General features: G+C 42.2%; 2 protein-coding genes across 3 annotated transcripts; one reads left to right on the plus strand and one right to left on the minus strand.

The window, feature by feature from the left end:
- Positions 1-2197: 2197 nt before the first annotated feature.
- On the plus strand, positions 2198-3491 carry LOC4336099 (uncharacterized). The gene is made up of 3 exons (XM_015781479.3): positions 2198-2515; positions 2616-2674; positions 2811-3491. The coding sequence occupies exons 1-3, from the start codon at positions 2407-2409 to the stop codon at positions 3072-3074; spliced, it is 432 nt and encodes a 143-aa protein (XP_015636965.1). The 5' UTR covers positions 2198-2406; the 3' UTR covers positions 3075-3491.
- Positions 3492-3526: 35 nt separating this feature from the next.
- Positions 3527-9307, minus strand: LOC4336100 (uncharacterized). 2 transcript variants are annotated; one of them, XM_015781476.3, is made up of 6 exons: positions 9113-9307; positions 7906-7985; positions 7617-7794; positions 6206-6891; positions 4755-5932; positions 3527-3995 (listed from the first exon to the last, which is right to left on the minus strand). In XM_015781476.3, exons 4-6 carry the CDS (start codon positions 6776-6778, stop codon positions 3887-3889), a joined length of 1860 nt encoding a protein of 619 aa, XP_015636962.1. In that variant the 5' UTR covers positions 6779-6891; positions 7617-7794; positions 7906-7985; positions 9113-9307; the 3' UTR covers positions 3527-3886. The 2 variants fall into 2 exon arrangements, with proteins under 2 accessions (XP_015636962.1, XP_015636961.1); XM_015781475.3 differs by lacking the exon at positions 7617-7794.
- Between the last annotated feature and the right edge of the window lie 12725 nt (positions 9308-22032).

Here is a 22032-nt window from a genome sequence, read left to right on the forward strand (position 1 = left end):
AATCAGGCGAGCGCACGGTGGACTCCATGGGGAGTAGCAAGAATCCCTGGTAGTGAAAAGTCTCCGGCAAATCGCATCCCTGACCCTGAGGCTGAACAAGTGAACAACGTACAAACCTAGCTGGTTAATTAACTTTACAGCGATTTTACAGTGGGCCTCTCGGTTAGTAAAAAAAAGCTTTGCCTTACGCAGAACCACTTGGTAATTAGTTCTTTTTTATCCCTGTGAGATCTGTACTTCTCTACTCGTGTTACGTGAGTGCGCGCGTAATTCTTTGACGACCGGGACGAGGGGTGTGGGGTTGGGATCGGCAGCCGCGCGCGCGCGCGTCGTACGATGAGCGGGCACGTGGCCGCGCGCGAGGCCGGCCGGCCGGCGGCGACGACGGTGCAGCACGCCGACTTGCCATGTCTGCGTGCGTATGAATACATGTGGATTCGGTCGCGCGCGAACTCGTCGTCTCGTCGTACGTCCAGGCGCGCACGCAGCAGAGAGGCAGCGAGCTCATCTCCCGAAAGCCACCCACCACCACCATGCACCACCACTCGTCGCCAGCAGGTTGGCACTTGGGGACTTGGGGCAGAACGCCCCTCGTGCGTGTGCATGCCCGCCCCCGGGCCCCGGCCACGGCCACTGCTGAGTGCACACGACCGTACCCTCTCCGGCTCTCCCTGTAACAAGGCTGTAAATTGCACCAAGTTCTCTATCTTCAAAGTCACGTGATTTTATCACTGACATAATTTTGATAATTTAGAGCTATTTTGGATTGATACCAAAATATGCCCTACCAATTTATTAGTACCTTAAATAGTAATCATATAGGTTTGGATTGAAGCCAAATTGTTAGTCATACCTATGATTAATTTGTCACTAATCTAGAACCTTCTTCTCTATATCATCAATACTTGTCATCATATTGGTAGCAATCCAAACATATATAATGAATCTCTACCCAACCAAAAAATTGATAGTACCAAAACATGTCAAGAATTTGGCACTACCAATGATTTGGTAAGGTAGAGATCTAAACAGCCTCTTAAAGTCGTGTGACTTTATCGCTGATATGTGAACCTAATAAATACTACATCCGTTTTTTAATAGATGACGCCGTTGATTTTTCTCACATGTTTGACCATTCGTCTTATTAAAAAATTTTATGCAAATGTATAAGATATAAATCACACTTAAAGTACTATGAGTGATAAAAGAACTCATAACAAAATAAATTATAATTACGTAAATTTTTTTGAATAAGACGAATGATCAAACATGTGAGAAAAAGTCAACAGCGTTATCTATTAAAAAATGGAGAGAGTATTGGATTCATATGTCAGTGACTTGTGACTTTGAAGGTGGGGTATCTTGATCAATCCCCACCTCACCAACTGCAGGGCGGGCAAGCAGGTTGAAAAAGAAAAATACAAAGAGAACCCAAGTAATCAAGTGGTAATATAACCGTGGTCTGAGTCCTCTGATAGGTAATTAGGTAGATATCTGATGCTACCGGAAATCAATCTGCAATCTGGCATGCGGAGCGGACCTCATCATTTTCTCAGTTAAGTGGCTAATTAACGCCTGATCTTTTCCGGGCATTTTTATCTGAATCCGATCGATAATACGCACGATGCAATTTTCACAGGTACTCCACAGTGTCCGTCGATCGGCATGCACGTACGCATGAATCAACACGGCAGCTTTTCGATGGGTAGCATGTTAATTACCACCATGGCCAACCGACGTTAATTTGCATCAAAAGGGGTTAATTAGCTGCCAGAGTGACACGTCGACCACTGAAGCTGTGAAGACTGAAGAATCATCCCGCTCCATGATTTGCCGCGCCCATCGAAGCTTTTAAACGTACGATCGACAAGGCTTTGCTTTTTTTTTGGGTAGCGATACTTCAACGAGAGAGAACAATACTTCCATCGTTTTGTTTTCCCACATGATGATGTTTTGCACAGGTATTCAGAAATGATGCAGAGCAAGTGCAGAATATACAATATAATGCACTCTTGGATACTTTGGTGGGTGTAGCCTTGTATATATATGTTCAGAAAATAATGGTTGATACTTACCTCCAGGCATAATCAGGACCATGGGTTAAACTATTCCTAGGGCTTGGTAAACAAAACCATGACAGATGTACGGGTTAGAAGAGATGTCTTTAGGCCTTGCTTTGACAGTTTGACTGCATATCAAGTTATGAACCCTATAGCTAAGCTAGCTAGCTAAACCTGCAATGCATTTGCACTGTATATCTTCTTCTATAAAAGGCCTACAACCCCCAACACTGCATCCTCTCCCCTATCCGTCTTCATACTAACAAGAGTACGTACAAGATTTCGTATCGATCGTATAGAGAGATCGAAGTCAGAAAGAGAGAAGAGATTATAAGTTAATTTCGCCATGAGCAGCAGAAGGACTAGCGCAGCTAATCTTCTTGCGGTTGCCCTGCTGATCATCTCCTTGCTGTTGTTGCCTCTTCTTCACCTTCCCGTTGCCCATGCTCGCCATGGTGAGTTCAATCTTCATTCTCTCATGAGCTAATAAACCCATGTGTCCTAGCTATATCGTTTGCTAATAATCCGTCGATCCTGTGCTGATTGTTCCTGCAGTTGCTGTGCTGAAGGCTACTGACAGTTCTAGTGCCATCAGCATCAGATCGGGACATGTGGTCAGTGAACACACACACACACACACACATATATATATATGCCTCAATATCTTGATTTTCTAGTAGGCATCGCATCTGTACGCTGTACTCATCGATCCTACTGAACTTTTTGCATTTTCTGGACGAATGCTTGCAGGAGCCCACCCCGGCGAGCGGAGCAGTGCAGAGGAGGCCAGCTAGCTCCGGTGCAAGTAACCGCGGCGGCGGCGGGCGGCGGCGGCGAGCGGCGGCAAGCAGCAGGAGTACGGTGGAGATGCGCGCGTCGGCGTGGGCGAAGCACCACCGCGACGAGGTCGCCAGGATGCACGAGATGCTGAAGAGGGACTACGCGTCCAAGGCGCGCCGCCGCTCGCCGATCAACAACGGCGAGCCGTCGCTGGAGGAGGAGGACCTGCCCTAACTAAGCTTCAGCTGCATATTCGTAGTGTAGTGTAGCGTAGCTTAGCTATAGCTCCTCTGAAAGATCTGAACTGACACACATAGGTAGTACATACAGTTATTACTAGAGCTGCTCTTTTAGTTAGCAAATTAGCAGGCAGGATAGTGTAGTTACTCCTATGGAATAACAGCCTTTGGTTTAGTATAGCATCCAAGCTGGGGCGTCATTTGTTAGCCCTGAGAGTCAGAGAGCCATGAACAAACAGTCTGAAACTGGGCAGTTTTGTCCCTGATGATGCTCATGCTTGGTGCTAGCTAAAGCTTTTAGCTAGCTTCACCCTGTAACATACATAAATGTGCACCAGTGTGTCAGGTTTGCAGTTTTAGCTTGCAGATATTATGTCACAGGCTTAGTGATTTACATGCATCTTTTTGTGCCTCCTGCCTTGCTCACATGGTCACAGAGAGAGAGAGTTACAGACTATGGCGATTTGTGTTCTTCTGAACAGGGTAACACAGTCCAGTTTCAGTTTTACAGTCTCCAGGGATGCTCATCAGCTACAATACTTTTCACCAAGTATACCTTCATTTCTCACTCTCAATGCAAATTACAAGCCACTACCGAATCCAGACAAGCCATTAACCTGCTATAGATGAGTAAAAAAAAGAGAGAGCAGGACATGGAGGGAGGGGGGCAGCAAGAGGAGGGGTGGTGGGGAAAGGGGAGAAATGAGCAACATTTTGAATGAATTTAACACGGCTACCACGACGAGCTCAGGGGCGCGACGCGAAGAGCTGATCTCAAAAAGAAAAGATATGCGGGAGCATGCAGATTCAGAATTTACAGCAGAGGATTCTATAACCCCAACCTCGGTCCCGTCTCAAGCGCCTGCGGTCCGCTTTCGCCATCTTCACAGGGCTGCTGTTCCACTCTGTCTGTAGCCTGAAAAATTGAGAAAGAAAAGGAGGAGCTTGATCCATTAGCTTCATGGAGTATATGGGAAGCATAAATTCTGAATGTTATGTGGATTGGCCAAAGAGAAAATAATTCAATGGTTAATCTGCTTTTCCAGCTAAGATCTCAGTCTGCTGTGTTTAGATAAAAAGAATAAGCAGATGACACCATTTGGATGTGAAGAGAACTTTGAAGCTGCTTATAGAGATAGGAGGGGAAGAGTGACAACCTCCCTATAAGGTTGCCTTCCTAGAAAACCTATGTTTCCTAGCTTCTGACTTCTAGTTCCTTTTCTAGATTCTATAGCTATAGATTCCTAGAATCTGAGTGACAATCTGTACTGTTTGGGGGAGCTAGAAATTCCGGGAGAAGCTGTAGCAGCTAAAAACTCCCCAACATGGCCATATACTATTTACCTCAAGAGTTTTCTTGTGCAGGCAAATGAATGATTCCAATTAATGGAACAGATTGGGTGGAAAATTTATGTGAAACTAACAGAGGAGAGGAAATGCACACAAATGTGTAAGAAAACATATTAAGTAATGGTTTTCTTTTTCAGAAAGGTCCACAGAATATACAGTACGATCCATTCACAGTTGGCTATTTTCCTGATCTCAAAGAAAAAGGCCGTCCATTTTCCTTTGAAATAGAGGGGTGGCAGCATGACTGTTATAAAAAGCAATAGCAATGCAGGCAAGGGAGCTACTCTACTCTGAGAAAATTTAATTGAAGTGCATCTTCACTTACACTGGAAATGCGAAGGACCGAGTACTTGTTGTGCTGCTATCCGATCGAAGAGAAATGTTTCCAGAATAAGGTATATGACCTGATGGTGTTAGTGGACCTGATATAATGCTAGGTCCAGAAAAACTTGACTCAAAGGGATTGCGGATAACATTTCGAGCTGTTACTTTTGCACTGTCAGCTTCATTTGGTTGAGCTACAGATTCTGTTTGCATGGTCACTTTTGCACTGTCAGGTTCATTCCGTTGAGCTACAGGTTCTGTTTGCATTGTCATCTTTGCACTGTCAGGTTCATTTTGTTCAGTTACTGGTCCTGTTTGCCGTGTGGAACTCTTACTATCTTTGTTGTCCTCACTTATATTTGTGCCATCGTTTGCTTCTCTTGGGTTGAAATCATGTCCGTCTTGGACACTATCGATCTCGCATTTTGGATCATTCTCACTTTTCGCATCAATAGGCTCTGTCTTACCAGTTAACGGAGATGTACCTGAACTCGTCCCATGTGCTGCATCAGTTCTAATTCCATAAACGAAATTATCCACCTGATCATTTCTATCTTCCGAAGGTTGGACATACGACCTACTTGGACTTGCTTCAGTAGAGTCTAATCTACTGTCTTCATTTCTCGCTCCATCTGTTTCAGTAGAACTAAGTGCCCTGTCAACAGGATCACTCAAACTGTCTGAATTTTCAACAGGACTTCTCTGATCAACAGGAATTTTTCTCTCATCACTCAAAATGTCATCACTTCTTGCTTCATCTTTTTCTTCAGATGCTTGGACATCAGTCATACTTGAATTTTCTACAACAGAATCTAATGTACTGTCTTCTGCAATGGATTCACCAGTTTCAAGAAAATTAAATCCTCGCAGTGCACCATAGACGATATCACTAAAACTGTCTGTCTTTTCGACAGGACAGGGCACTGAATAAACATCATCAACAATTGTAGGTAGGGAGTACTTGGGTTCCCACGTGTCCTCTAATGATCCATATGCGATGAAGGGATTATAGTGATTAATTTGGTTGATTTCTGTCTTATTTAGTGCCACACCAGAAACACCATCTTCAGTCACCACCCCAGAGTGGCCATCAGCAGTTGACTCAACTGATAAACCATTGACGTTAGTGATCGCAGATGCAATACTAGCTCCAGTTTCATGGGAATCATTTGATGGAACCTGTAATAAGAGTATCATATTTAGTGGTCCAATTGTGGAGAGAAGTCATATGAATGCTAAAAAGATCATCATTCAGTGTGCAAACTCATATTTTGAATCAAAAAAACTCAAATATAGACTACAGAACCAAAAGAACATATAGTCTTATCATAATAAAGATGAAATCCAATCAATGACGATGCATGCTGATGGCAACAATGAGTTTTAAGAACTAATGTGACAAACATATTGATGATTTTCTAAGTGTCTGTAATACTGTAAGTTGCAGTTTACCTGATCAACTGGTTCTCCATTGAGATTTGGCCCATGATTTTCACTGCTCTCAGAAACATCTGCACCCATTTGTTGGCAATATTCTGCATTGTCATTACTTACTAATTGTTTGGGCGTCGATTTCTCAACATTTACAACAGTCAATCCATCTACACTACTGTTGCCTTCGAGATCATGCAATTTGCAAGGATGATTTTGTTCCACAGTATCCCCATCAGTAACACATGCTTCGGGCAGGACAACTATTTGCGATTTTAAATCATTAACAGATTTTGCAGGTTCATCTGCTGTTTCTTTTATCCGAATACCATTTGTATCTCCCTTTGAAGAATTCAGGTTCAGTGACACCTTTTCTGCTATAGCCTTCTGATCAGCAAGTACTCCCTCATCAATGCAGACATCCTTAACAAACTGAACGCCATAATTAGAAGAGACCATTATATCTGGCAATTTGATTTCCACAACATCCTTGTCATAAGAAACATCCTCAGGCCGTATCTGGATGGCTTTATCTACATTTTGTTGCCCGGCCTTCATAAAACTATATTCTGATGGATTGGTTTGTTGTACCATTGTATCAAGCAAAATATGTTGTTTAGTTTCTCTTTCAATTTCTCCATCTACTTTAGGGCCGCCATTGGATACAAGCTCATGAAAAACATTACTATGGTAAGGCCTTCCATCATCTGCAAGCATACATCAAAATCATCAACCGTTGAGAGAGTGAACAGAGAAGAACATGATTTCACAACATAGCAACATGTACAATTCTCACCATTGATTAGTTCTGATTTAGACAGTCAAACAGTAACTAAAACTATACTTGATGTCTAAGTGATGAGACTTTTTTCCAAAAAATTTTTGAAAAGGAGACCTTTTTACAATGGAATGAGCAAAAGAGAACCTGGTTACTTCTGCTGTCATTTCTCTTTCATTTCAGTTGTACTGTCATTTTTACTCATTTGCAAACACGGATTCTTTTGGCTGTGACTGACTCAACCATCTTACTGCATCATAAAGGTGGAACATAACTGTGATAGAGACAAAGCTGTCTTGTTGGTTAAGTAAGGGGTTGTTGGTATTATTGAAAGAACGTAATAAATAACAACCCAAAACGTTAATTTTGGGATGAAATTGACAATCTTCCTACCAAACATATCAAGGTTCAACAAATCAAATCATTTATTTTGGGTCACAATCAAGTCAATTTGATGAATGAGAATTTAAATGAAATGGATGGATAATGCAGCCGTCAGTAGTCAGTACTGATCCATATCATACCTATCAATAAAGACATCTGTCACAGCAAGTCACTGAACGAATACATTTTTCATTTACAAAACAAGATTTCATAAAATGAATCATCTACTAATTCTTATGAGGGCATTAATCTCCACAAGTCCAAATTCACCTCAGAACATATCCCAACGCCATAGTGTGAGATAATGCAACTGTAAAGACTAGAAGCTACACCGTAGAAATAAGATCAGCTCTTTAAAGCCGCACAAACTGTGTATCATCTTTAATCTTCTGTTGATGAATGATGAATAGTAATGTTACGTTCAAAGCAAACCAATCTCTGGAATATCCTACAAACCAAGCAATCACCGTGCTTAATTTCTACAGCTAAGCCAATGTCATACAGATACAAAATACTCCTATAAGGTAGCAGAAGATTGATAGGTGAGAGATTCCCTTACCAATCTTCATGATCTGCATTGTGTGCTTAAGTCCTAGTCATGCCTCAAACAATTTCCTTGAAAATAGAGCTGCTTATTTCCTGCCAAAAAATAAAAAAAAATCAATCAAGAGTCAATGCATTGCATCCGGCATCCGGCATCCAGATTACATTAAAAAGAAAACAACACACAGACGCTAATGCCGATGTCCATCTATCGACAAACAAATGCCGTGCTTTGCGTAAACCAGATTCCCTCTAGAGAGAAAAGCCCCCCAGCATCCTGATAAAACCACCCACTTTACACAAACCTTTATACGAGAAGACAGTACACCCCAAAAGAGAGGAAGATAAAAAAAAAATAAGAAGGAAGAAACAAACCAATCTCACAAAACACAATGCTAGAAAAAGAAAAAAAAAAGGTTTCTGATGAGCAAAGGCGAAATTGTGTGACGAGTGACGACCAGTCTGTCTCACCAAACGCACATAGGTACAGAACACAGCACGAACACCGAACAAGACCACCACTACTAGAGACTCTGCTACAGAGCAGTACAAGGCTAACTGAAACCACAAGTTTTTTTTTTCCTTCTTTTTTTTACACGGCGGAGCAGAGCAGAGCAGAGCAGAGACCGACAGGTATGCAAAACGCAGCAAGCTTTACTAGACGAAGCAAAGGATCTCTCTTCTTTTTTTTCTTTTTCTGTTCCCTTCTCTGTCACGAAAGGGGAGCGAGGGGATCGACGACGGGCGAAATCAGCGGCCTTTGCACCGATCTCGGCGTCGGCGGCGGAAGAACTCTGACGCAGGCTTTAACTGCGCGCATCAGATGGTGTCGCCATGGGGAGTAGTAAACGGGAGCAGTAAGACAGTAGCAGTAGGAGGAGAAGAAGACGACGACTTTGAGAAAATTTTATAATCTTTTTTTGTTGCTCTTGCCGTTGGCGAATGGAAGATGAAACTCTAATCAACCAAACCGCTGATGTAAAAAAATTCCACAATCCGTCTCATCAGTTCATACCGAAATTCATCAAAAGAATCGATAAGGGAAAAAAACAGCAGAGAAAAAACAGGGGAACACGAACACGAACAAGATAGCCACTCTAGCAGCCATCAGCCGCCATGGGCGGCGAAGGAAAACAACCAACACCGAGAAAACCAAAACCAAACCAAGAAAACGACGAGACGAGGAAGAAGAAGATGAAAAAGGAGAAGGATCAAGAACTGACCTGAGTTCACTTCTCTCTCTTTCTCTCCCTCCCCGGATAGCACCGGCAATTCACTTCACTTCACCGCGTCGAGCGAAAAAAAAAAGTTTCCGGGAGAATCGCCGGGAGCAGCGGGAGGCCAGGCCGGCGAGGAGAGGAGGAGTGGGATCGCGTCCGCGGCGAGCCCGAGAACCAAAAAAATTCTCGAAATATATTAAAAAGGATTTCCCGGGCGGAGGGTGGAGACTTTAATAAGCGGCATGAAGAGGCAGCTCAGTGCAATAAATTTTCATGGGGCGTTTTTACAGAAAGGGGCATGTGATTTCCCCATATTTGCAGATGCATCCCTCTAGGTAGCAACAAACAATGCCCCTTTGGATGGAGTTTTGTGGGACTATTTTCATCCTAGTGCCTTCGTTTACAATTCTGAGGGCTGTTCAGATTGATGTTATTTTTAATTATTTTATTTTTGGGTAAAGTTATCAAAAAAAATCTACATTTAGTTTATTGCTAAATTTGGTAAATACATAAGAAATCCTGTCAAAATTTTGGTTATATTATCATCTTGCCAAAATTTTAGCATTGCTAAAATTTGATAAAGTTTATTTTGGTTACAATCTGAACAGACCCTTGGCATTCTCATGGAGATGGATTATTCAAAAGGATGTTTTTTAAATTCATAAACATTGAAAGGGTTTTATGAAAATGATACTACCTGGGATGGATTTGGATCCGGTGCAGTACCTAGTGTGACTGCAACATAAGCAGTCACACTAGGACCTTTTGATGCAAATCAAGGATCCAAAATCTACGAAGTACTGTTCACATCTGAAAAAACTGTAGAACTACTGTAGCATCAACACTGTAGTATCAGATCTAGACCGTTCATTGAAAAAATGGATGGCTGAGATGATGTGCAGTTCCTAACTTGCAGTCACAGTTAGGACTGCACTGGATCTCAATTCACTTGGGGGATTTGGATCCGGTGCAGTACCTATATGCTTATAGTATGCCTTGCTTGGACACGAGATTTTCGCGGGTATACCATTGTTTTGGAAACAACATTATCTGAAGATAGCGTGTGCCATTTCCTTGATTTGTTTCAAGAGCAACAATTTCTTAAGCTCATTTGGAAATGATTTACAAGAAGTGATTTTTTTTATCTCTCTTGGAAATGATTTGTATACTACTAGTGTTTTCTCAGGTGTACACTGCAAAACAGGGAGGACAATTAAGTGCTGAATCCTGGAGATAGAAGAGAATTGATAGCATTTCATCAGTAAGAAATCCATAAGATACAAGTGCATTGATAGCAATGGCGTCAGTTATACTCTACGTTATACATTGCCACATCAAGGGACAAGCTAACTACGTATTGATGGCATAATCTCAACAAAATACACCAAAAAGGTGATCCATCAAATATGAAATATCCCAAGACTTGGACCAGCCGAGGAGTGGCATCTGTCAAGATCTCCCTTTCAGAACAACACTGAAACCGAAAGATATCAAGAAGGCGATCTCTGAATTTTCAGAAAGGTATTAAATACCTTTACCGTCACACGATCTCATCTAGAATCATGGTAAGATAGCATCATAAGAAAACATAGCATATGACATCGACTCCAACTAATAGTACCACTAATACTTGCACTGAATATTGTTAGTACAAGATTTGCTGTACTTCTGTACCGGGAACAAATCCTTTCAGCTGATGCGTCTCAGTCTTTCAGAAACCATGGGTTAATGCAAATAAAGAATGTGTATTAGTGATTACAGATAAGGCCAGGGTGTGGTTGGTGAATGGCTGAGAAGAGGTCAAAGAAAAGAAGGCATTAATTTAGCCGGAGAAGTGCCCAGCCGAGCCGGGAGGAGGAGACAGCTCGGCGGCATTGAAGTATTCTAAAGCCTAAACTACCTCTATGGACCCCAATTTATTACACACACAGGATCCACCATGCTTCAATTTACCCTAGGATAAATTGAAGAAAAATACACTAGTGGTAGCTTAACAAGTGTGATCGATTTACAAATAATCCTTGTACGTGTTTCTAGCTCTAGGTTACATCAGGGGGAGCACCGTTAAAGATTTTTAGAAAGATGGAAAAAAATCCTCATTCATATGTGAGTTTAGAGAGGTTTTCTCCCATAATTTGTTGTAGATTTTCTGTAATTTTTCATTTAAAATGGGGGTTAAATGAAATTGATTTGTCTGAATAGGACAAAAAAAAGTGAGAAAAATAGATATTCCGTACCCAATGTCGCTATCTAACTATAATACCGTTAGAACACATATGTACAACGGTTAAAGCGACTATCATCGTTATATATTTTACACTATAAATCTAATATATAGAAGCAACATGAAAAAGAGACGGCGCTATGGCGTTTAATACCACTCTTTTTTTTCCTTCATGTCTTATGCGCAACCCTTCTTTTTTTTCTATTTTTTTCTCTCATTCTTGTAAGTAAAATAAGTGTTATGAGACGCCTCTTTATATCAATTGATATTATATATGTCCTCATTATGTGCAGTCCACTTGTCAATATGTAGGAGCAATAGGTTTGGAAAGAGTTGTACTTGATTTTGCTTTTGAATTCCTCCTTTTGAAACTATAAACGCCTCTTTCAGTGACATACAAACCAAGTACGTTTATCTACTAAACACAATCTGTCATGGTAATGAGAATACAATATACACTGAACTCTAGATGAAAACTAGAGCATACATACAAGTGACATGTCATTTCAATAGAAAAAAGGAGAGAGAATCTATTATATATGGATAGTTCTAGGAATATATGCCATTGACTTTGCCTCTTTTCCGAATATGCCATCAAGCTTCTTATTTAGTCTGCAATGTTGAAACTACCACTAGTTTTCCCGGTGAAATGTTCTTTTACAAAAGGGGGGCAAATGTCTCCCCCCTTCTATACTCATAGTCACTTATAAAATCCACCAACTTATTTTTTTTCTCCGATAACTAGCATAACGATATTACAACTTTGACAAACTTTTTTTTAAGAAATGCCAAAGTGAATATATATTTCAATGTAAAATATTACTATAGTAATTTCGACTACAAATCAAATGATATATCATTGATGCTAAATATTTATATTATTCAAAATACCGTTGATCAAATTAGTTGACTCTAAATAGTTAAACTTATGGACGGACAGAGTATCATACTAGGACATCAGAGACGATCACATATAAGTAAATTATTAATTCCAGAAATCATTTTGTGGTGCCCCCAAGGACAAGGAGGCCCTTTTCTGGGGGCCAAAAAGAAAGGGTTGAGAGGAAATGATGCCATTGACTTGTGCACCTCTAGGCAAGAGGCAGAAGCAAGAAGGGAGAGAGCGGTGGTGCATGTAAACTTGGATGATTGGCTGCTGCCGAGGCCACTATGGAGTGGCAACGATGAAACAGCATTTGCGCTTTCTCTGGACTCATCTGTTTGACCTCAGATGGCTCGCCATGATGCAGGGCATCATGCCATGCTCCCAGCTTGGTTTTCTGATGTGTGTTCCAGCCTACAAGGGCAGGCTCCCTGGTTCCCTCTTTCAGGGATGCAGGGTTTTTTTTTTTTTGGGTGATTGCCATGTGTGTCCATGGTGTAGACAGTAGAGATGATCTATTTCTCCCTGCATGTGTGCTGTTCTATCTGGAAATTGGAACTGTCCCAATTCAGTGCTTGTTTCTGCTTATTGGTGAAAATAGCTCCGTTTTTTTCTCATATGACCTATTATATATGCTAAAAAAATACTACTGGACCGTCTTGAAATATAAGATGTATAAGATCTTTACATAGTTCGCAACATTATATTTTGATCATTAGTTTGTTATATACTCCATATTGTCAACGCTATAAAATTAATATAATATAATAATACATTCAAATATATAATGACATCACATACATGACAAATCAAGCATATATATAATTATTAGTACAAGGTTACGAATGTTTTTTCTCTTAAAATAAGGATGCTTTAGTATTTTGGAACTGAGGGGTTCAGAAGATTGAAAAATCACCACAACAATCGAGAAAACATAGAGAGCTGTAACATTATTTATTGTTGGTGGTTATAACGTACCACTATAAACCAGGATAAAATATCCCACGCTAAATACAGTTCAGAAATTCCCCGCAAAAAATACAGTTTAGACATAATTAAGATTCGAACTAAAAATACTTTTGCAACGATCATCATTTTTCCATCGAAGAATATACATCGCGTGGAGTAATGTAGGAGACCAAAGGATCAATAATTTTTCTTTTGAAAGCAGAAAAGAACCTACTACGACTACTGCCCCCCTCCTGTTTCTTTTGGAAATAGGAATAATCCCATTGAGAGCCACAGGGCAAAGCAAGGCACTACTCTAGAAACAGTAGATCCTTTTCCCCTCTTGCGGGGACAGCAGAGGGGTAGATCTAAGTTCTAGCTAGGGCGAGCTGAGCTGCCCTGGTCTGTGCAAGTTGAGGGCGAGTTGATTGGCACTTTGGCACGGCAGGCAACACCTCAAAAGGCAGAAATTGGCGCAAGCATGCCTGCAGGATCGATGGTGCTGTGGGCCATTGGCATAATACAAGTGCAAGCATGGAGCTGATAGCAGCTGTTGGACAAGGAAGCATGCATATCCATACAATTTTGTGTGTTAATAATTTCCTCCTGGTTTTAAATACAGATGGCATTGTCAACTTTTGAATTAATATATGCTTTGATCATTCCTATTATATATATCGTGTAAATATGTAAAATGATAAGTAATACTTAAAGTATACCTTTAGTGGTAACCAAAATACAATAAAATATATGGTAATTACATACTTTTCTATGAGAGGAATGATCAAATTAATATATGTACAGAAATCAGAATTAATAGATATTGATTTGGGGGAAGAAACTAAGAAAATGAATACTTTTTCTTTCTTTTTGGCGTTGGAAACTTAGGTGCACATTTGGAATAAAAGTCTACTAGATAGTTATGATGTGATATATTCTAATACTACGAATCTATGAATCGGGATAAGAATTATATAAATTTATAATACTAAGATATATCACATTATGTGATGATTTTTTTTACGAAAGAAGTAGTATATTTTTCAAGGTTCAGAAAGTTGAAATATTCCAATATACAGTGGAAACGTATGGTTTACGTGGTTCTTTTGTTACCTCGCCACGTAATTTTCAGTACCTATCAGCTTTGTCATTCTTTTTTGGCATAGTCCAATTGGTAAATAACCTAGCAACCTCCACTACGTGCGATTCGAACTTGTAATTTTTTTAGTAGTCTTGCATACGCACTGGACACACCTCGTCATCAGTTGTCACGTTGCTAGCTAGCTAGACCTTTTTTGACACGGAAGCGCATGCGGATGGGTGTTAACGTTGCGCACGTATATACGAAATCACACACGTACGTGACATTGTGACAACCAATCTGTGGTACACATGCATCATTCATGACATCAGGTTTACAAAACTGACAATAACCATATACAGAGTTACTATGGTACTCACGTTTATACCATTAAGACATGATAAATTTTAAAACCACCGTAACCACACTAAAATTTTAATAGTAATTTAATTTTTTTAAAATTGTACACGGTTTCTTACGGTTTAACACGATTACCCGTCCGTGACATACTTCGTCCTCATATACTACACCAACCGTCGTACGTCATGACACATAGCGATAGGTGTGTGCGTTTGATCGATCGATCGATCTCTCTCGCGCGCGCGGGCAATAGACTTGAGTACTCGACCCGATCCGTCCTTTAATTCTTCCGATCGCCGGGACAAAGATGTGTACTCATGTAAGGCAGTTTCCTCTCTACATCTGATCGATCGCGTACGAACTACCAGCCATTGATCTGTTTGTTGCCCGCCTAATTAAGGAACTGTTCCTGCACGGCCACCACCACCATTATTCACCAACCTACACCGCTACACCTTAGATGTACTAGCTACTGCTGTAGAATTGAAGCTAGCTAGATTGGGAGGACACCAACAATCTTAATTTCCTTTGTGGACCAAGCAATTAATCCAAAAGAAAAGGAAAGAAAGAAAAAGGCAAAAAAAAAGGGGAGGGTAAGAGTGGTGTGGTACACTACTTAGAGCAAGTTTAATAGTGTAGCCAATTATTGGCTCCAAAACAACTATAGCTAATATAATAGCCCATTCATACAATACTTAACTATAAAAATATACTACACCATTAATATCCGGTCCTACCTCTCATGCACACATAATGTTTTGGAGTCCGTGTTGCAACCGGTTACAAATCTGTACCGCTTTCTTCTCTCTTCTATTTTCTTCTCGATATGCTATTATACCTGCTCTTACTATTGGTGATCGAATATCGATGGATGGATGGACGGATGGGAGAAGTGCAGTGAGAGTCTGAGTTCAGCAGAGCAGCAGCAGTATATGGCTGCATGCCCCTAATCGAGTAGCAGTCGTTAGTGGTGCGGCGACTAGAGAAAAGGCTCCTGAAAAAAAAAGGGCTTCGCGCGTCGCATGCCGCTGCAGATGCAGGTGAGGCCGTGCGGCCGGGTGCAGGGCAGCTGCACCTCACCAGAGTCCACCGGCCACCACCACCGCGCGCGCGCACGCACGCACGCATGATGCAACGGCCCGCGCACGGCACGGGGAACAGCTTTGCTAGCTCGCGCGCGGTCACGAGGCTGGCATGATGGCTAGTTGGCTACGCGCGCCCGCGGCCGCGCCCTCCTCGCCCGCGGCCGCTTTTGCGCGCCGCCACCATCGCTGGACGTACGCTGGGTTTGGTTTGTTTGGTTTGGTGGGGTGGGTGTGGCCCGTGTGGGTTGGGTTGGGTGGCGCGAGCGCGGTGGCGGGGTGGGCGCGGGACACGGGTACTCTCTCCCGAGACGCGCGCGCGCATGGATCGCCGCGGCACACGCCCGCCCCGGCCGGCCGGCCGGTTAATTCAGCGGTTTGCACGAAACCATCGATAGAGTGACTGACGAGATCTGGTTATGGCGCGCAGCTGGGGCAAAGGGTATCCAATGCTTAATGCCAAGCAACAATAGAAGTGCAACCGACAATATGTAATCAATCTAGTCATAAAACCCGACGTCTCTCTTTGTAGCTACACCTCACCTTGCCCACCTTCCTTTTTTCCTCTTTTTGTAAAATCCTAGCCTATCCGGCTATTGTACAGTGTTTCTCTCTTCTTTAATACAAATACACCCCGCGGGGTTTAAAAAAAAATTAGTGGTTTGATGCGTGGAAGTCGTACGGGTGTATCAGTTAGGATTAGAGCTAGCTAACATCAAAACTAAGGTGGTGCATTACCATTGATTGGAAACCTAGGAAACTTCAATCTAACATTGTGCATTCCAATGCTTTTAAAGTGAGAATTCTTGGCTTTAGATAGGCTCCTGTGCACCATATAAGTTGAACGTGACTTTGCAATTGTTCCTCGGTCTAACCTAGGATCAGGCGAAACGTGTTACTACAAATTTAAATATAGGACTTTTTAGATTATTAGTAGTAAGATATATGTCTCATCCAATAAAGGGGGTACTATATTATGGGATGGATGAAGTAATTAGTTGTACGAAATACCATGCAGTATGCTATTAGCATATGATTAATAAATTATTATTTAGTGTAAACTTTTAAAATATATTTATTTGATTTTTTTAAGGAAACATTTTAACCATATAAAATTTTAGCATAAAACGTACTCACGTTATTAAACGTGGATTAGCCCAAACCAACGCGGCCGTAGCTAGGTGATCTCGCTGCCTGCCTGCCTAGCTAGCTGCTGGCACTCTCGCGCGTGGACCCAAAATTAATCAGGACCGTACGTACGCGAGAGGGAGGAAAAAGTGCGTCGCCTTTTTTTTCCCGATCGATAATTTCCCACCGCCCGTGCCGATCTGACGAGAGCGATGTGTTGCGCTGCCATTAGCGATTTCAGCATGCGGGTCGAGGTTGATTGATCGAACGATCGGGTATTCGGGTGGGTGGAACCGTGGAAGACGCGGAAGAGATCGATCGACTGAGTGCGTGTCACAGTCGGATTATCGACGGATCTGATGGAAATTAAAGGACAGTTTGAATAGTAGGAATAAAAAAACAAAGCAATAGAAAAACGTGGAAATTTAATTTGAATGAAAGTATAAAATACAAGAAAAACACGTGAATGATAGTTTGATTGAACCGTAAGAAACACACAGGAATCGGATGAGATAGACTCAAAGAGAATTTTCCCAGAGCCTGGCCAGAGCTTTAATCTTTTGCTAAGTTTCCTTTAAAATCTCTATAGTATTACTCATTCCATATGAATTTTAATGGATTGGATATGATTTAATCATTTAATTCAAAAACATTCGTAAAAATTTTCTATAGAATTAAAATCCTTCAAAATTCATATGTTTTTCTCCCTATTAAAGGAGTTCTAACGATAACGATTTTGGCGTTGATTAAACATGTCCCTGTCATGTCTAGGGGTGATTCACAGGATCCATTTCCTATGACCATAAAAGTTGTTAGCTAAAATTTTGGACGTTTATGTGCCAGTTCGGTGCTGTGTCTGCAGGTCTGAAGAACTGGCATGTGGCACTGTCCTCTCGTTCATCGGCCGAGGCTGAAGCCGTGTGATTTTTTCTCCTTTGACAAGTGACGACATATGCCTGCCTCTCCAGGTCAGGCTTAAAGAAGATGGCATTTTCTTCCTTAAAGAAAGAAAAAGAAAAGGAAAAGAATATGACATTTTTTTTCTTCCAAACTTCCAGTTCAGTTATGCTGCCTTTTCACATGGACACGCCTTTGCGTGACCACGCTGGTTTCAGGACACAGGTGCTGCAGTACAGTTGTTCATGGAGTGCTCGCAAAGAAAGAATCCATGGCTAGCTGCTGGCCGGCTCCGGACACAGCATGCATTGCATGAAACATGCAGTTTCTTGTGATACTATTCATTGTCTCATTCTATTGTGATGCACCTGATACACTGTCCGGTAAAAGACTGGCTACGTAGCAATCGCAAGAAAAATCCCTCCCTTGATGACCCATAAGTCAGAACACGTCCAGAATCGTATAAGAACCTCCAACAGCCTCGTATAAGAGTCAAGAATCGCAAATGAATAGTCTAATTTGCATTTCACTCTAACGGACTCTTTTTTATGTACTATCCAATCTAAATGTGGGTCCCACCTATCAGCCTCTCTACTATTTAACCCCTTCTTCTTCACCCTCTCCTCTCTTCTCTTCTCTGCTGAGCCACTAGCCGAATCCGCACGAGGTTGGTGGCGGTGGAGGCCGCGTGGTGCCATTGGTCGCTGTTGCCACCACCGTCCTTGTCATCTTGGGCATAGGTGGTGGATGCCGCATGTGGACAGGGGACGGTGACATGGATTCGAGTGAACAGCGGTGACGCGGATTAGGGAAGACGACGGTGGTGTGGATTTGGGCGGACGGGGCTTGTGCGGCAGGGGCGACGACGGCGTTAGGCCGATGAACAACAATGGTGGTCATTCAAAGCGTCACTTCTTCTCCGGCTTCTCCTGCAAGGCGTCGCTGCCTTCGGAGATCTCACTGCCGGCTCACTACTCCGAGGGGATCGGGTACCACACCTTTGTCGGGTCGCCAGAGATCTCGCCATCCCGGGGCTTTTGCTGACGGCCACCAGCTCTCCCCCTTAGCCACGTTGCTCCCGAATGAAGGAAAAGTGAATAAGAGGTGGTGGGACCCACATATTGCAAGTAGGATAGGCTGGTAAAGTTTGGCAAATGAGGGAAAGAGTTTGGCCATCCGTATGGCTTGGAGAGTAAGATGAAGAGGCTGTTGGAGTCGGTCATTTAAAGTTGCTAAATTTTGGCTTGAAGAGTGGGATGGAGAGACTGTTGGAGATGCTCTAAGCACATGAATCTTTTCCTTTTGTCTCCCTCCTATTAGCGATGTGAGGCCACAAGTGAGGTAACCTCGCCTCCTCCAACACAACTGCCTCCACTACCCAACACGCTGCTCCTCAGCCCCATTGGTTGTCCTCCTCCCCAAGCCGTGCGGCTGTCGAAGACGCCACGCCACCTTCGTCTCCTAACTACTCCGTATCTAATGCACCACAATCCTCCACCGCCCTACTATAGCCCCGCGGCTTGAATGGCGACACAACCGCCCACCACCATTCGTCCAACATTAGGAAACCTCAAATCCTAATCCATAGGTTCTTTGCGAGAGTTGGGGTGTCGCCAACATCGAAGAAGACAGGGAGTTTACCGGGGACAGAGGAGAAGGAGTCCGAACATGAATCTTGCTGTGCGGATACAAATGGTGGAGAAATCATAAGAAATCTCCCTCTGTCCACAAATATAATGGAGTTTGAGGGTACAGGTTTATCTGCAATTTTAAGGAATTTTGAGTACTACTTGCATCACTCAACCACCCTTCATTTGATTTTTATTTAATTATATTCCTAATTGTTTCTCATTTATTGAGAGACATTATATCCATTTCCCTTAACCTTAATCTCCTAAAAAAACTAAAATGCATTATATTTGTGGTTGTAGGAGTACATTTAATATATATCCGTACCTTTTAAATTATTTGTAACTTAATTGAAACCTATATATAGAGACTGTCTTTCAAAATTAAAATTCGGCTCATAAAAATCAACAGAGCTAGCTAGTAAGTTCTAAAAAAAAAACTAGTGCGTCCTTACTAATTAGTACTTCTAGTTAATAAAATGGTACGGCGCTTGATTTTCGTTAGTAGAACGTCTGCTTCCAGAACATGCTAGGCATAATTCGATGGGGATGCGCACCATCACTCGACGCAGTATCAAAAAACTCTAATTGAGAATCGACTTGTCAACTAAAACCAAAAAGGTTTCTGCTTTCCTCCCTTTCAAGACATCCATGCCATTTCTTTTTCCTTATGAGAATATATATATACACTTTAGTTAATTATTAGCTTCTCCTGATTGAACCTGTTAGCTTGGATAGAGTGACTAGTGAATCCAACTTGCTAAGTCAACACAGCACTATATGCTTGACTTATTTAATTAATTGATTTGTCATATGTGTTCACATGATATCATGATAGCCGTTAAGCAAACCATGCATATGAATCTAGCTACCCGGTCCCAAGTAATTAACGAAAAGGATAAGGTAAGGCAAAATGTGCTCACTAGCTAGATTTGATCTGAGCAATCATTTAGGTATGGATGAGATGATAATGTTAATTAGTATATTGGTCCTTTGATCCTTTAATTTTTTGTGAAAGGTGTATTAATTAGCACTAATCTTGTTAAGCAGAAGATGTCAGTACGACCTTAATTTAAAACCTTTCTAAAAAGAGAAGATATCACAGAGCTGATCTGAAATGTTGCAACTATTACTACTAGTTTTTATTCTTTTCTCTCTAAGTAGAGTGTTTCCTATCCAACTTTTCACAAATCCAAATCTGGCTCCACGCACTACTACAATACCCATTTTCCAGTGGTGTCTGGGAAAATCGCGATTTTCGCATACGGGTGCTTATATCACCCGCACGTGAAAAACAAAAATCCAAAAAAATAAAATAAAATTTCACAAAAAATGAAAACCCTAGATTGGCGCGGCGATGCCGCCGCTCCCGGCCGCCGCCACCTCGTCGTCGACGCCCGCCTCCCACCGGCCTCCACGCCCGCCTCGTCGTCATCACCGCCCGCCGGATCCCGCGCCTCCACCGTCGCGCTGTCGTCGCTGTCGCCGCGCCGCCGCCGTATCCGTGCGGGGACGGCCGCCGCCCGCCAGATCCCGTGCCTCCACCGCCGCACCGTCGTTGCTGTCGCCACGCCGCCACCACCGCACCACCATCGCCGTGGGCCGCCGCCGCCGCTGAGAGGCAGTGAGTGCAGAGAGAATCGGCTGAGAGGAGAGAGAGAGAAAGAGAGAGAAGACTTTGGGAGCTGAAGAGACTTTTGGGCTGAGAGAATCAGCCAGATAAAAGAGAGAGAGGACCGAGGCGCGCGGAAAAACGGTAAATTTTGAAGTGGGTAGGAGGAAAAAGAGAGAGTACTATTTTTAGGTGCGGCTCTTTTAATAGATCCGCATGGGAAAATCGGTTTATTTTCCCGTGCGGTTCATTTAAGAGGACCGCACGGAAATTTTCCCGTGCGGGCGATAGCCCGGCGCCGGTCCGCCTATTTTTCCGTACGGTTCCACTTACGAATCACATGGAAACAAAAGAGGGTAGCGTCCAGGAAAATCAATCCAGTAGTAGTGACGGTTGAACAGTACGATACATACTCCACTAGGACCGTACTCCACTGGTTCCAAAATGGAACCAACTTAGTACGGATAAAACATATTCTAGAAATACAAATCTAGACATGCCACACATATCCAGATTAATAGTATTAGATATTCTCATTTCGTACCAGTGTTATATTTTGGGACGGGATAGATATAGATTGAAGCCATTTCAAACAACCTTTGAGTGTAGCACATCTTTTGTGCTAGTTCGAAAATATAGCTAGAAATGTAATTAACGCTGAAATTAGCAGATTTAAGTATTTAATTACTCCCTGAAAAAAAAAGCAGTATCATTCACATCACGCCCTATTGTGAACATGGAGATTTCAGTAACAGAGAAAAGCGTGTGGACACCTAAAATGCCAGCCAGCCACAGAGGCAGTATGTAGGACTGATTAACAAGGGTTAATTATTAGGAGGTCCTACAGATAAAATGGTCCATTTAGTAAGGCCATTGGAGGATGGAGCTCTCATCGATCCTAACTTCATGTTACTTTTAACATCTAGAAGTTCACTTCACTTCCAAAGGGCACAATAGAAAAACGAAGATGTAGGCACATACCACACGTACGTCCACACTCAGATTGCCATGTGAGGCGATCCGTTTGACCAATTAACTTAATTAAGCACAAGAGCTTAATTAAAACCAAGGCCTAGCTAG

Source organism: Oryza sativa, chromosome 4, assembly GCF_034140825.1.
Source record: "Oryza sativa Japonica Group chromosome 4, ASM3414082v1".
Taxonomy (NCBI): Eukaryota; Viridiplantae; Streptophyta; class Magnoliopsida; order Poales; family Poaceae; genus Oryza; species Oryza sativa.